Here is a 16964-nt window from a genome sequence, read left to right on the forward strand (position 1 = left end):
AGGTAGTTGTAATGTAGACTAGGAAATAAATATGAAAATAAAAACATTGTCTATTCGGATCGGCCAAATGTCGCTTGAAACTTGAAAAATTGTTTTTGTTTTTGATTCGCCTACCTTGCGAGTTGTACAGTGTGTCCCGTCAATACTTCACGAGGTTGTCCTTTATGTCAAATTTGACAAAAGTTCTTATTCTTAATTGCATTCGAGATATTTCATTTTTTAAGGTTATTCCAACCGTTCACAACTCGATTCGAGTGTTATTTCAACCGTTAGTCCAATGTATCTCATAAAATATTAATCCTTGTGTAATTTGGGTACACCCAAATGGGTGTAAATTTTTTATTGTAACCTTAAGCAAACAAAATACAAAATCACTTACAATATTAACTTTTACTAGTTTCAAAGTTTTTGACTTTATCCACTTTGTACGTTGCTTCAAATTTTCGCAACTTCATTCAATAAAAATCAAAGTTTCTCATTAGTCGTGGGTTCGAATCCCGCTCGTGACACTAATAACTTTTTTATTTCAACCAATACCTTACGTAAAGATTAATTAATTGAAAGAGATTTTTTGGTCAATCGGACCACGAAATGTAACGGATTATTATTTTCATCTGCTTTCAAACGGCTTTAAGATCTCTCATTTAACTTTTATTGGCATTTTTAAAAAAATGGAGAGCAGTTGTTTATTGTAAACCGCATGAAAATGATCTTTTTTACTTTGATTCTTAAATTTATAGAAAAAAATGTCGATAGCCTCTAAGGTATAAACAAAAGGAATAACCAATTGACCCTCAGACCGACAAGTCAGCAAAGTTTAGCGGGTCCAGACGCCCGCCCATCATCTTAATCAGCATTTATTTAAAATAATAGTATAAAATATAAATAATATAAAAATAAATGGTAGAAAAACCCGTATCACCAAATATCCAGGCCTGACTCGCGGGATGGCCTTCTCCTCGTCACTCTGTCGTTTTAAACTTAAACACAGTTTTGACAATATGTCTTCTTTTTTTTAAAGTCTTCTTCGAGCGATTACTTAACTTCGATCACATCAAAGACAAAGATGTTATTGTTTGAACTTCCAGTTATGGTCCCCGTCTCTGATAAAGATACTATGATAGGACCAGTTAGTTTTTGGGAGCTTTGCAAATTCAATGACAAATACTTGTCGAACCACTTGTTCTATTTCTAATTACCATCCCTAAAGTGCCGATTATGTGAATAAAGTACTCTTGGAAACAATGCAAAGACATTTTCACCTCCCTGGAAACGTTTCTGGAAAGAACAGTTTTTCTTTTAATTCGAATTTCTTTGTTTCTGTGGGGGTGTAAACAAAAATGAATACGGATATTTGTAATTTATTCTTATTCAACTTGTTTTGACAAATAATTTTGCTATTTTGTGTATTTTCTTAAAGAAATATTTTATGTATTTTAAAAATCTAAAAAAGCTACATTCTTCTTCTTTTAAATAGTCTTCTAGTCAAATAGTTAAAATCCTTTTAGCCGTTTTTGATTTATAGTCGTCTCAATTAAATATTACGATAACGACTTCTCCAAAAATCTGAAAAATTTTAGGGGTCAAAAAATCGATAAATTTCAATTCACACAAAAATTTATATTATGGGGGTGTCTTCACTTCATATTAGTTTCACGAAAAAGAAATTTATAACCTAGTTTACTTGAAAAATATTTGGCTTTTAGAAAGTTTTTCGTTATTGATAAACTTTGATCATTTTTACTATATTTTTATTTAAATTTGAAAAAAATGCAATAAATCGCTGGATATATTCACATAGTTGATTTGAGCAATTTGAGAAAGGCGAAATAAAAAATATTAAAAAACGTAAATTTTCAGCTTATTCACAAGAGTGGCCAGGTTCAAATCCGTGACCCACCAACCTGGTCGTCCCCTTTAAGTCAACTATGATTAAATTTGATGTCAAAAGTGAGAAAAATAAGGGTGAAAAAAATGCATAAACGGTTTATTTTTATGTGTGGTGTTTAGTGACCGTTAGCCAATGATTATTTTTTTCTTTATCGTGCCAACGTTTCGATCTTTATTGAGATCATCTTCAGGGCTCAAAGTGTTTGTTTTCCGTGTAGATGTGTCATTCTTGTGTGTCGTCTTTTATTTTTATTTCTCCTGTTTTTATTGATTTATGGACTCGATGTTTACGCCATTACGTCTAGTTTTTATCTAAACCCCTGTCATTTTCCGATAGTTCGATTCTGTCGTTTTAAAGTTAACAGTACTTTTTGTGATTTTCGAAAAATATTGAGTTGAACAGTATTGAGAAGTCGAAAATATTGAATTTTTTGTATATTTCTTTACAAATTATTATCCATAGTTTTTTAACGGTGCAAAAAAAGATCAACTTTGTTTTTTCTTAACAAAATATTTTAACCTAGTTTGGTAAGTCGCTCGGTATCTAAGTCAAAATTGTACTTGGCAGGTTACGATCGTAAATATTGAAATACATAATTTATGTACGCAAAGAAGGCTACAATATTTTTTTTAGCGAGAAACAAAGTTGATATCCGTTTTTTTTACACCCCCAAAACTCCTGAATACTATTTAAAAAAAAAAAAAAAAAAATCCTGAAATTTCGCCGATAACTTTCAAACAACACGCTTCAACAGGAAACGTTTAATGGGTGTCAGAACTCTAAATAACGTGTAATATTATAAAGTTGACCGTAAAAAAATTAGAATAGGAGCAACAAAATAAAACGTTTGAGCAGTTTTTGTTTATTTCATCCTTATTTTTCCCACTTAAAATGGCAAAATCGAAACCGCGTTAGCAAAGACTGAAAGAAGTAAAATTAAGCCATCTAACATTTGTAACAACTCCAATTAATTATTCTTTTTATCTAAGGTTTTTGTTTGAGATGAAAAATTATTGTCATGCGCGGGATTCGAACCCACGACTTTCGGCTCAATAAGGGTTCGAATCCCGCTTTTGACAATAATTTTTCATCTCGACCAAAAACCTTATATAAAAAGAATAATTAATTGAAATAATTCAATAGGTCAATTATGACTACTAAGCAAATATGGATTAATTTGGTTGTAATAACGTTGAATTTGGATCGAATCCAAAGTTGTGATTTTTAAGTGGAACAATCAACAAAGAAAAATTGTCCCTGGCGAATCCGACCCAAAAATGTATATTTTTTATTGCAATGAAAATCAGTAATTTTTTTTGTTTTGTCCAAAAATAAAAGTTTTTTCTGACTTACTTTAGAGGAAGCATCTTTTGATTTTTGTAGCGCCAATTAAGAAAACATCGATTTTCCTATAATCTTATCAATTCGTACCTTTTAGCGGCCGTTGTATAATATATATGTTTATGTATAATGACACGTGTAGAATTGTTTTATTTATATTTTCTTTTGCTAATGGCTTTAACGAGTCCGACCATATGGCCGTCCCACCAGCAACTTTCCAACGAAATGTCAGCCAGACATAAAGTGGGCCACTGTTATGTCGAATAATTTTCGAGATTAAAAGCTCTAAACTTACTGAAACTGTGAGTTTTTATTTTGATTTAGTTTTGGATTTTACAATAAAAAATTTGGGGGGGGGAATAAATTCAATCCAAATACAAGAGAAACGTAATTTCTTTTTTAAATTTTAAATTTATTTTTTTACTAATGAAAACATTCTATATGGAAGCTTGTAATTAATAACTATTTTATGACGATTTAAAAATTATTCTAGAACATTTGCAGTTATACAAAATTGAATACTTTTCACATATGACAGGAATATCAGATTTGGCCACGGGGCCTTTTCGAAAGGAAGACATTTGATGGAGCCAACGAGATAAGATCAAATCATTAGAAGCTATTTCCAGACTGTATTTATTATCGTCTGTATCATTTCGATGCATAGGGGGATCAATTTTGACTATCACTTGGCTTTGTTGTCACACATTAATTGATTAACGTTTCGTCAAAGGAACATTAATTGTATGTCCACGCTAATGGATAAACATCAAGTTTCTTAGCAGCCAAGGGGCACATAGTGTAAGTGTTGACAACATATTTTGGGGGAATGGCAATTAAGTCGTCTATCACTTCGATTTATGGCTTCAAAAGAAACTCTTCAATGCTGTTGTAAAAGAACGTTTTTTAGAAGAATGCGTAACAAAGTGATCTTTTCTTTGATGATGTTTGGCTTTCATTTTTTAAAATTTACTTAGTACGTTGGATTGGGAAGACGCAATTAAACAGTATATTTCCTAAAAACAGAAAGCCCGAGGACATCTCATCATCCAACAACTCCAGCTGTTCTCAGAAAAGGAATAAGATCACACAAATGTACATCGACTATGATAAAACACACGGCGATTTATAATGATTAAAAAAATCGAGCTATCGACCAATCACCCTTCATCCATTGGCCGCTCTTACTACCCCACCTTCTTGAACATCTACAGACCACAACCAGTTTAGTTTCCGGAAATCTCATTCCTGTCTTCAGCACATACGGTGTTTGATTCGACAATTTGAAAGCTTGAAAGACAAGAACGTTTGCGTTGGATCATTCCTAGTATTAAGTATTTAGATAAGGTTCTGCATAACGACTCCTTGTCAGAATCAAACCTCATTAACCTGATAGGACAATGGCAGAACCTTTCCTTTTAAATGTGGACCATCTTTATGAAGAACACATGAAAACTGGAGTACCTCAGGGATTGTACTTGGACCATTCCTATATTAAATATCTAACCATGATTTACCGGCTTCTGAAAACCACTGTTCAATAACACCCCTACACTTAAGTTACATCATATGAAAATACCAAGGACATAATTCAAATCTGACATTGACGAAGTCGACCAATGTTCAGAAAGGTGGAGAATCAAAATAAACCGTTCAAAATTATTACTTGTCCCATTTAGCCTGCATAGGAGCACATTTACTGGACAAATGATGTCGTCCCTATTTCAACTGGTCATCTATTTTGAACATACTCCAAACTGACATGGCCGGATCCAATTCAATATCTAGTTAAAAAAAAAGAAGATCTATATGGTCATATTCTTGCAGTCTTTAGGGTTCTGCAGTGAAAAACGTATAGGATACAAGTTGTTTTACCTCTTCTAAATTTATGGTCTAACCATTAGTGACAATCTCCAAGTGATTGGCTAGCCTTTTGCCCCTTTGGCACATGGAAGTTAATAATAGTTCTTTTGGGAAAATACCTCTTCCTCACCTTGGTTTTACACGCTGAAATACAAGCGTATGAGACTGCTATGGCAATTACCTACGAATAATTTTAAAGGAGGTTACACTGATAAAAATATGATCATGGGATCAGCCAATCAGTCTAAAAGCATTAGCACGTAAAGATATCATACCTAAATCAAAAACTTGACAAAGCATAAAGCTTAATAATGGTTGCCAAGGCACAATGGAATTTTGGGGCGATGAGCAAGCAGACAAGCAAGAAGAGACTAATACGTATCCTTCTCCCCTACAATATCTAGGAAAGCCATTTTTTGTGCCAATGAAGAGTTCGATAACACACCCCAAGAAGAATTGTGTACTTTATTGAAGAAACGAAAATTTTACACGATAACCATTAGCAAAGCTCGGACACAATGGGAAGGTCCAGAACCTTGGATAAAGAGTGAAATGCAAAATCGTCTACTTCATAAGCTCTGTTCATGTCACAACCTCTTGGCGTTTTACTCGTGTTTGGGAATTTAGTTAAGTGGATTAAGGTAAAAATGTGTCGATTCGCTAAATCGGCACCCTGTCCGCAGTTGGGAAGGGGTATATTATGGAAGTAAACTGAAGGAAGAATCTTTTTGTGGGGAGTGAAGTGTGGATGGGTTTTTCTAGGTTGAATTCTAAGATTCCGGTAGTTGTGTGGAAACGGCAGAATATAGTTGCTTGATTTAATCGCTGTATCGTCTGCAAAGTTCAAGGTGTATGTTAGCTCTGTACAAATGGTAAAGTGTGGGGGCAGAACGCTACCCTGAGCGGAAATGAGCAAGTTTGGGAAAGACACTATTCAATGACTCGGCAGTACTGGTCAATGAGGTAGGTGGCAGGTTGAAGAGTATTTCTTTGAGACAAAACAGCTATTCATGAATAATTGTTGTTCTCAGTTTTGAGTAAGAAGCATTTACTTAGACAGGCAACATTTCGTATTACAACAAAATATATGTAAATTTGAATGTTACCAATTTGTATGCAATGGTGCGATTCAAACTAGTTATAGTTTTTCCGTTTGCAATTTAGTTAAATCTACGCAACTAGTGATTACAATTTCAGGGAAAGAAAGGTAAGAAGGAGAAGGTCATTGACAGTTATTGAAACAAATGTTTATTCTGGGTCTTCTTCGTACCCTAGGTTATATCTTCATTGAGCTGTTGCATCGCATTCTAAAATAATAGGAGTGGCAGTTTCTTTTCCCCATTGCTTTTTTTTCTAACCGGTATTCAACCAAAATCCTTCAAAATGCTTGTAATAAGATAAACGAATGGACAAAAAAATGAAAAATCAAGCTAAATCACCATAAATCAGTTCATCTAATCTTTAAAAAAATAAAAAAAATATAAAAAAACCTAGAACTACCATACAGCGATATAGGTTTAAGGTATAGACAACGATAGGGCGTGGCTCCAACCTAGCTATACAAAATAAAATATTATTATACAAACAAATCCTAAAGCCTATGTGAACATATGATAATCAACTATGGGGTTGTACCAAACACAGCAATATCAAAATCATAAAAAACACTCCAAAATAAAATCTTACGTAACATGGTCAATGCACCTTGGTACGTAAGGGATAAGGACTTAAATAGGGATTCGAATCCAGCTGCCCCGCATTCGAACCCGACATACTTACAACACCGCTTTTTTTTCAAAAACACCGTTACCCTGAGGGTTGATATGATCTGCTGTTGCAAACCCTTGTAAAAAAACAATAAAAAAAAGAAAGCCATATAAACTTGTGTAGTTAAAAATGAATAGTGAAATGAAAATCTTATTGTACCAATGGGTTTGTAACAAATGTAAACATTTATTTATTCTATAATATTATTGTAAAATTAATGGTTGGTCTAATAAACCAGTTTTAATAAATAAACGTAATTAAAAAAATTAAAAAATTAAAAAGCGGGAGACTTTAGCCTTGAAGACAAAGAAGGTCGTGGAAGGATTTCTTCCCTAGATAAAGATGTTCTGCGAGCTTTGGTCGAAGAAAATCCCAGAACAACTATTACAGAACTTGCAGAGAATCTTTCAGTTAGCCAATAGACCATAGCTGACCATCTTAAGCCAGTTGGAAAGGTGAAAAAGTCAGAAAAAAATCATCGTTTGCGCAACACTTCTTCGCCAAAACAGAAACGAACCTTTTCTGGATAGAATTGTTACTTGTGATCAAAAGTGGATTCTCTAAGATAACAGAAGACGTTCTGGACAGTGTATCGACAGAAACAGCACCACATTTTCCAAATCACCCAACTCATTAGAAAAAGGCGATCGCGATTCTTCGGTGGGCTTCATTTGGGCTGATTTACTTCAGCTTCTTGAATCCTGGCGAAACAATCATTGCCGAAATGTCCACCAGAAATTGGCATTATTGAAGCCATTGATTGACATCTTTGGTCAATCAGAAAAGGCCGATTCTGTTTCACGACAAAGCCCAGCCACATCTAACATGTTACAGCACGAAAACACACTATTCTCCAGACCTCTCGCCTACCGAGTACCATTTTTTCAGACACTTAGTCAACAATATATAACATAAAAAATTTATTGATCAAATGTGGTTAGAAAATGCGTTCACAGAATTTGTTAATAACAAAGGCTCAAAATTCTATTCTGAGGGTATAGAGAAATTGCCATCAGTGTATTGAGAGTGATGGAGGGTATTTTAATTAATAAAAAAGGTTTATAATCATTTAATTGTTTTTATTTTATAACCATAAACCTGGATTATTTTCCGGGCAGCCCAATATTTTGTAAGAGACTCATCACATGATAATTACTCAAAATTAACCCTAAATAAAATAAATTTTTTTGTTTAAATTTTACAAAAACCCAGATCGGTACAGTTGGCACATATTCAAATATCAGAGAAGAAGATATTTCCTATTCCCGAGAAGAGTGCAGTGACCTAAATAGGCATTATTAAAGGCTTATTCTTGTTTCAACTGTCGTTGAGTGAATGAGTCAGTCAGCTTGATCAGTGTTTGTTACACAGTTGTTACATCAAACAGATTTCGTTCAATTTTAACGTCTCTTCACACCACATAACAAAACGTCACGACATACCAAGGATTAATTTTTACATATTAAATTTTGAAATACTTATTGATGATGATGATGATGAAAGGAGGTTAGGAAGTGGGGTTAGTTCAGTCTGTCGATCTGATCCTTTTTTTAAGTAAATACTTAAAAAGACACGTTGTGTTATTTTTATCTCTATAATAGTATGTATTTCACAACTTTTACTTTATTTTACCTTATTTTGAGCTTTATAAACATAAAATATTTTAACTATTCGACTGCGACGACACCCAGTGAATTTCATTTTGAGGTATAATTTATTTGATATTATTCCTGCAAGTATATTAAGTTTTAGTTGGGCAGCTTATTCTAGGACTTATTTGTACAACTTTATAAGAAATAAAAACCAGACGTATTTTTAACCGTTGTTGAACGTACACAGAGAGATTGGGGAAGAAATGGTACGATTGTCGGTCAGGGTAAAATCTGGGAAATGTTAAAATACAAGTTTTATTTATTTATACATAGAAAAGAGAATCCGATGTGGGCGAAAAGGTTTATAAAAAAACAACGAATTCATTATGAACCAAGATTGATGGAAAGAGTTATTATCCTTGAGATGTAAGCTTGTTAAATAACCGGTGTAAAGATGCAAATGGTCGAGATTAATGTCGCTTCCATCGAAATAATTAAACTAACAGAATTTTATTTTTAAAAGTGTGCACTCATGTAGAATTCCAACTCGGAAATAAGTGATAAATCGTCCGATTTTTGAAAATGTGCCAACTGTGCCGCTCTGGGATTTTTGTCAAATTAAAATATCTACGTTTGTGTGAGTTTCAGTGACGAACAGTAAGGGTACAAATTTTTTTTAAATTCTAGTCGATTATGCATTTAGTCAAATTATCCATTTTCCTGCAATGAAAAATTACACGTGATACAATTTTCGAGGATAGCTTGGAGGTTTTTTGAAAATGGGTATTTTTCCTATCAGGATGATTGTTTTTTTTTTCTCTCTAATTGTAACTTGTGATATTTAAATATCTTGCATTTAATTGATTTATTCTAACATGCTATTACGACCTCGGATGAATACATTATATTTTTTTCTTGGAGGTTTAAAAATAAATAATAATAAAACATTGAAAATATGTTGCAACAAAGCTAAAATATACCCGCGAAAAATCTGAATCACTGTACGATCTTGATGAAAAAACAAATCCAATTTTTACTGCCAAGCTTTCGACCTATTTTAAATTTCAATTCGACAAATTGATTTAATTATATTTTTGAAACCTTGTGATATACTCACAGTTCTTGGCAATGTTGGGACTGTATCGTTGTTCAAAGAAATTTGAAAATCTTCTATTAAAAACTTAATTATATCGATTTTTAGACGTATTTATGATTGTTTTGCCTTGATGATGACCTTAAAATGGTTACCCAGGAAGTAACAATTTAATTTACTTTTTCATCAATACCATACCGTGATAGATTTATTCCTGAGTAAAAAAATAGTCGATAAATCTAACACTTAAAATAAAGTATACTCAGGCAGGACTGAAATGAACTTTATAATAACAATAAAATCATGAATAATATTATTACTGACAATTAGATAATTCAGGGTGCATCAGTCTTGTCGATTTAAGAAGTCTAAAATGATAATTGCAAATGCCGTGGAAATAATCGTAAGTTTTATACTCATTTCAAACCGTTTCTAAACAGAAATTCCAAAAATGAGAAAACCAAAACCTTCGACTTATTCAGGTAAATTGCTCTAATAAGTAATAATATTAACAATATTAAAAACAGACAAAGTTTGTAGTTATAAGTGAACGAAAATATTAGTTAATGCAACTTAAGCCTATTTAGAGATCATTTATAGGAAAAAAATCTAGAGAACTTTCAGATTGTTGGTTTTAGGGGAAAATTTAATCTTTTTTTCTACTGACGTAGCTCAAGCCTTAAATTTGAAATTGTCCATTGCAGAAGTTCAACTGATAAGAAAATAAGAGGATGGCCCTTTGAATTAAGCTGAAGTTTTTCATAGGCCATCATCAATAATGTTACAGTAGCATAGCTTCCCAGAAAAATTTACTATGCTACTATTTAACAAAAAATCAATCAGATTTAATTGTGGCGCTAAATCTTGCCGCACAGATTGGAATGAGTCGGCTGTCAGGCAGATATGTATGACGAACGGTGCTCTTGGGTCAGTCGGATAGAAAAAGGAAACTTGTCCGAGCAGGAAACTTAAAATTACTTACCGGTATCGAGTGACGCTGGAGACGCGAGCCCCGCCAAAAATAGCAGCATAACACAGTGAAGCCACCACATCTTGTCCGACTACTTACCAGCAGAACTTCCCCGACGCTTTTATACTCCCGGGCCCCACCGTCTTCTCCCACCAAGCCAACAACCGTTTTTCCTCAATTTCGAAAAACAAAATTTTCTCAAAGATTTGAAGAAGGGAAGTGAAGTGAAATTGATTTGGTGTCACAAGAAACAAGCCCGAACTATGGTTCCTTTAATGTGCAAATTGGATAAACAATACAGTGCTCTCTCTCAATAATCCGAATTCCATCATTGGAAGGGGGGTATTCGAATTATTGAAACATTTGGATTACCGGGTGTGTTAAAAACTACATACACATGTTCAAAAAATTTAAACACCACACTTCATCAATTAAAAAAAAATCAGTATATCAACCGGTTTTTTAAATTTATATAACATTTTCTTCATTGCTTCTTCCTCTTTTCCACTTATTTTTAAGCAGTAGGGATAGTTTACTTAACACAACAAAATGTAGACAGTCAAACATTTCGTTCAGTTAACAAAAGAAATTCTCGAAAATTCCTATAATCTAAGCGGGTCTTGATCTTTCGTTTGACTCTCCCTCCCTCTTATTCACTCTCTCTCATCCTGACTCACTCACTCTCTCACACTCATTCACTTTCACTCACTCAGTCATTTACTCTCTCTAATTTACTACTAATTTACTCACTGACTTTCTCTCCTTCTCACTCATTCATTCACTCACTCACTATCTCTCTCACACTCACTCAATCATTACGCACTAACTTACTCTCTCTTTCACACACACTTACTCACTCACTCAATTACTATCTCTCTCACTCCTCACTCTCTCACTCACTCATTTACTAACTCTCTTTCTCTCTCACCCTCTCTCTCTCTCTCTCACTCTCTCTCTCTCTCTCTCTCTCTCTCTCTCATCCTGGCTCACTCACTCTCTCCCCCTCTTTCACACTTATTCACTCTCACTCACTCAGTCATTTACTGTCTCTAATTTACTACTAATTTATTCACTGGCTTCCTCTCATTCACTCACTCTATTACTATCTCTGTCTCACTCTCTCTCTCCCACATTCACTTAATCATTTACTCGCTCACTTTCCCTCTCACTCACTAACTATCTCTCTTTCTCCCTCAATCACTTTCTCTCTCTCACTCACTTAATCTCTCTCTCACTCTGTCACTCTCATACACTAACTCACTCACTCACTAACTTACCTTCTCTCTCGTTCACTCACTCGCTTTCACTCGCTCACTTATTTACTCACTCACTTACTCTCTCTCGCTCTCTATCCTCTCTCTCTCTCTTTCTCNTCTCTCTCTCTCTCTCTCTCTCTCTCTCTCTCTCTCTCTCTCTCTCTCTCTCTCGCTCTCTCTCTCTCTCTCTCTCTTTCAATCATTCACTCACTTACTGATTCATTCACTGTCACTCCTCCCGCAAATAATGTTTATTTATTTCTTTTAAAATTCTGACTTCTTCTCTGGGGAATGTAAATTCACTGTAGACGATTTGTTTTTACAATAATTTGGATTTGCACAATTCATATTTAAATAGATTGAATAAAAAAACATGAACGCGCTAGCCAATTTTTTACTCTCCGCATAGGTGGACTGGATATACATCGTATCTCCTAATAAATTGACAATAACTCTCAGCTATCGCTGAGGTTACCTATAAAATGGTAATTTATTAAATTTATTATATCCGATCTTTTACCGAAACTAGTTACACATTTTTAACTATTACACCCTCATGGCTTCGATGGAAATAAGTCAATATCCAAGGAATTAATCTTAATGAAAGGATTGAGAAGATAAATATTGACTTATAAAAAATTAATTGGATCAATAATGCCTTAACGACACGAGTTCAATTGTTTAAAAAATAATAAATTGTTGTAAAATGTTAATTGGTTTGCTCTACTTGCTCAATTTATTTGTATATTTTTTCTCTGGAATTATGTAAGCTGTGGATTTAGTCTCTTCGATACTTCTATTGTGACAAACATTACGCCTGAATCCTAAAAAGCTTCGGAGGATTTAAATCAAAAGCCTAGGATAAAATTGCCAATTGAGAGAGAAAAGCGTGGGCTCGCGGGATATGCACGACAACTCATGACACATTCAGGATTACAATTTAAACAGACAGATCGATTGTAGAATAGCGTGTGATTCAATTTTCGACGAATTAGAATGCATGCTGCCAATTCGAACTACTTTATACAAAACATCCTGAAAAAATTCAGGAAAGAATAAGATTTAAAATAAGAGCTTATGCAATTAAGCTCCTCGTAAACCTCAAGATACGTTGAAAAAACATGATTTTTTCCCGACGTATTTGCACTTGTTTTCAATGGAAACGATCCTGCTGATCCGATTGGCGCAAGAATCCACGTTACTCTAACAGTTTACGAGATAAAGGCAAGAAAAAAAAAATTCGAAAAATTTCGACAAATTTGCACTTGTTTTCCATGGAATAAACGCTGCTAAGTCGAATGGCGCAAGAATATGCTCGTAAACCTGATATTTTACGAGGCAAATGAAAAAAAATTTAACCAAAACTGTTATTGGAAAACACATATTACAAACATTTGTGAGGGGCCGCAGAGCCGCAACGGTTTAGGCGTTGACACGGCGTTCATCACTGTATGGTAAAAGTCCCGAGTTCGAATGCAGGGCCGCTGGATACTTACAAATGGGTTTTTGTTCAAAAACACCGGCACCCCAAGGGTTGATATAACCTCTGCTGTTGCGAACTCTCGTGGAGAAAAAAAAGCAACAAGAAGTTTTGGGGTCTTGGTGAAGGAGCACTCGAAATTTTATACAAAGGAGCCTCACCTAATACCTATCCTCACCTATGCGGCTCCGGCATGGTCAGATGCTCTAAAAATAAATAAAAATATTCAAAAAATGAGAAGCGTACAAAGGAAAGTCGCTCTAAGGATAATTCGCGGATATAGAACTATCACATACCAGGCAGCAAATCTTAGCGATCATCCCCTATCGACTTCAAAATTAACGAGCTTTGTAATATACATACGGTAACTACAAAGAGTGAAGAAATGGCCACTCCCAAAAGAAGTAGAAAATGTGCTAACAGAAAAAGAAATTTTTAATCCGACCTACGAAGTATACACAGATGAAAGTAGAATAGAAGATATGGTGGGCAGTGCGACAATACTATACGTCAAAAAACAAGACGAAAAAAACTAGCTCCATTCTGCTCTAAAAACCAGGCTGAGAGCTGCAAACAGTAGAGAGGGTTCTCGAGTGGTTCCTGCACTGTCACGAAGAGGATTCGAGATCGGCATTAGTATACACTGATGGTTCAGTTCCCAAGCGTTGATAAATGGCCACAAAACAAAACATCCAACTGCCCAAAAAATAAGAAGCACTTAAGAAATCTAACAAGAAATTCGGGCTGGAAAATTGCGTTACTGTGGGTGAAATCCCAGGTAGGAGAATCGAGGAAATGAAAGAGCAGAAAAATTGGCAAAACAAGCAGCTCTAGAAAGAGAATTAGAAACAACGTACGCAAAAGTTCCGGTCTCGTACATTAAAAAACAAGAGGAAACCAAAAGCCTAGAAAAATTGGAAAAAATGTGGACAAACTCTGACAAAGGCAAGCTCACAAGAGAGTATACACCAACCATTTCTGCAAGGCAAAGTATCGCGATTAAGCATACCGGTCAACTAACGATGGCGCTTACAGGCCATGGGAAAAATAAGGCCTACTTGCACAGATTTGGGATATTGGACAGTCCAAACTGCTTTCAGCGACCGAGCAAACTTGGGTCCACATAATGCAGCGTTTTTTAAGCCCAACGAGCAGCTTTTATGATTAATGTTCTATTAAACGGAGGAATCTGGCCACCAGCAGTCCTCCTTCAAGGATCTGTTGAAGGAATTTGGAGAGGAATTCTCTCTCTCTCTCTCTCTCTCTCTCTTTTAAATATTCTATTTACCCTTTCAAACACTACATTCATACAAATAAATTCATTCATACACATAAATACATCCATACAGTACACTCATTCCGTTTGGTCGGTGGAGTACTTGATATTCCTCCACCGACCTATACTTAAACTAATCTAGATTGGGGTCGACGTACTTTTATAAATATTCCGCCATCGACCCCGAACACACACTCTTACACTCTCAACGTTCGAGGGGCGATGATGACGTTATATTTCACCCTCACCCCTCGCCATTCACGCTAATAAATACATGCACTCAGACAAAACATATAGACACAACACATAAGACATATTATATACAGTAAAAAAACCAATTTCCCCTAAAAAGCGGAACAGGGGACTCTGAAACTCGCTACCGTGTTCGAGAACTCTTCTTAAGTCCGGCAGCATGCCTACACGCTCTCTGTATGGAGCCAAGGCATGACACGCCTCCATTATGTGGACACATCGAGCAACCTTTCTCTGCATAAGGGGCACCTGCGCAGGCTTTGGCCCAAAAGCAGGTGCCCATACTTTTTCCTTGTTCATTAATAAACTAGATTTAACTAAACTGTCACAACTGAAATCAGTGTGATGACCACCCACTATCTAGTTATTTATTTACTTATTTTTCTATATTGTAATAAGCAATTGAATTCCACTTGGTAATTAAATTAATTAACTATTTTGTAATTAAATTCAAATATGAGGACATCTTTACAATAAAATTGATCAAAATAAAATATTAGTTAAAACATACAATTAATTATGTAATAGACATCTACGCAAGAATTTAGCTAGCAAATCACATACTTTACGAGATAAACGCAAAGAACAAATAAAATGGAGAAACAAATTTCGATGAATTTTCACTTGTTTTCCCTAGAATCCACCCTGCTGAGTCGATTGGAGAAAATATTAAGCTGGTAAACCTCATATTTTACGGGAAAAAAAGTGCAAAAAGTATCCGGATTTTTTTCCGTCGAACCTGCGTTTATTTTCAATGGAAATTACCCTGCTAGTCGATTTACGAAAGAATTCACCTAGTAAATAACACACATTACGCATTAAACGCAAAGATAAAAAATGAAAAAACAAATTTCGACGAATTTGCATTTGTTTTTCATGGAATCAACCCTACTGAGTCGTCGATTGGCGCAAGAATTAAGTACACTCGTAATAAAACAACCAACATTAATCACAGATTGGTATCAAAAACCAAGAAACACAGATCGCTACCTCAACTTTACATCTCACCATCCTCTTCATACAATAATAAACGCGGCCAAAGGGCTACTTCACAGAATTGTTACCCTAATCCATGAATCCTTTCACCACAAGAATATAAAGATATACAGACAGATCCTCCACAACAATCACTACCCTAAACACATTATCAACAAATACAACTCAACACTAACACCATTCACTATTACTAATACTACATCAAATCTATCAACTACATAGACAAACCAACACACATTTCCATGCCATTCATTCACGGCCTATCACATAAATTAAACACATTTCTCTCTTCTGATAACTTTAAAATAACTTTCAAAAACTATAAAACAATTACACACTTTTTCCAAAATTAAAGATCCCACACCAATAACAAATAAATCTGACGTAATCTACAAAATTAATTGTTTAAACCGTCCAGCAACTTTCGGAATTACATTCCAATGTCTGGATAAGAGACAAGCAAAAAACCCAAACAAAATCCTACAGCGCTGGCTACCCACCATTTTGAACACCAGCACAATTTCGACTTCAACAATCCAAAAATATTACACACAGAACAAAACAAACATAAACATAACTTTTTAGAAATGGTTTACATCAACACAGCATCAATTACAGAACAGATACATGTAAACTCAGTCGCAGCTACGCTAATATCGTTAATCAAATTCAATATCGATAACGTACATATATCACATCACACAAAACGTATAATGTAACACAAAACATTCATCACATTCGACACATCAAACATTTTTACATAGTTTGTACACAATTTAGCTTTCATTTTCCTAATTATCCCCGTCTATATAATCCTGAAAGGTTAATCTGGCCGAACCATTACCCATTTTTTCCCATCGTTGGCACTTTTCACCTCAAAGAAGCCAACTCCTTATACAAAAATGTCTTTCTATCCCAATTTCCTTCCCCACCCCTTCAAAATCCAACGTATATAAACACAAAACAGCAATATCTCACTGGTACTCTCAACCCGATATGCAAGAATGGCAGAATTACACAGAAAACAAACTTTGAGTGAGTAGAAATACTTTGATTGAATATAAAAAAAAATTTTTTTTTTGCATTGTATAAATTCACATTTTTTCACATCCTACATCTATTTGTTAAATTTAAGCAATGTTTATAGTAAATCCCAGGCCCTGAAGATGATCTCAATAAAGATCAAA

At 34.6% G+C, this 16964-nt stretch overlaps 1 protein-coding gene across 1 annotated transcript in view; it reads right to left on the reverse strand.

The window, feature by feature from the left end:
* Window positions 1–10630, reverse strand: part of LOC106670689 (cartilage oligomeric matrix protein) — a 59521-nt gene extending 48891 nt beyond the window's left edge. The window contains exon 1 of the mRNA XM_014401214.2: window positions 10530–10630. Within this exon, the coding sequence (XP_014256700.1) occupies window positions 10530–10599 (70 nt within the window). The 5' untranslated portion in view covers window positions 10600–10630. The remainder of the gene's footprint in view (window positions 1–10529) is intronic.
* Window positions 10631–16964: the final 6334 nt, after the last annotated feature.

This window comes from Cimex lectularius, unplaced genomic scaffold (genome assembly GCF_000648675.2).
Source record: "Cimex lectularius strain Harlan isolate CLEC.00 unplaced genomic scaffold, Clec_2.1 scaffold107, whole genome shotgun sequence".
NCBI classification, from domain to species: Eukaryota; Metazoa; Arthropoda; class Insecta; order Hemiptera; family Cimicidae; genus Cimex; species Cimex lectularius.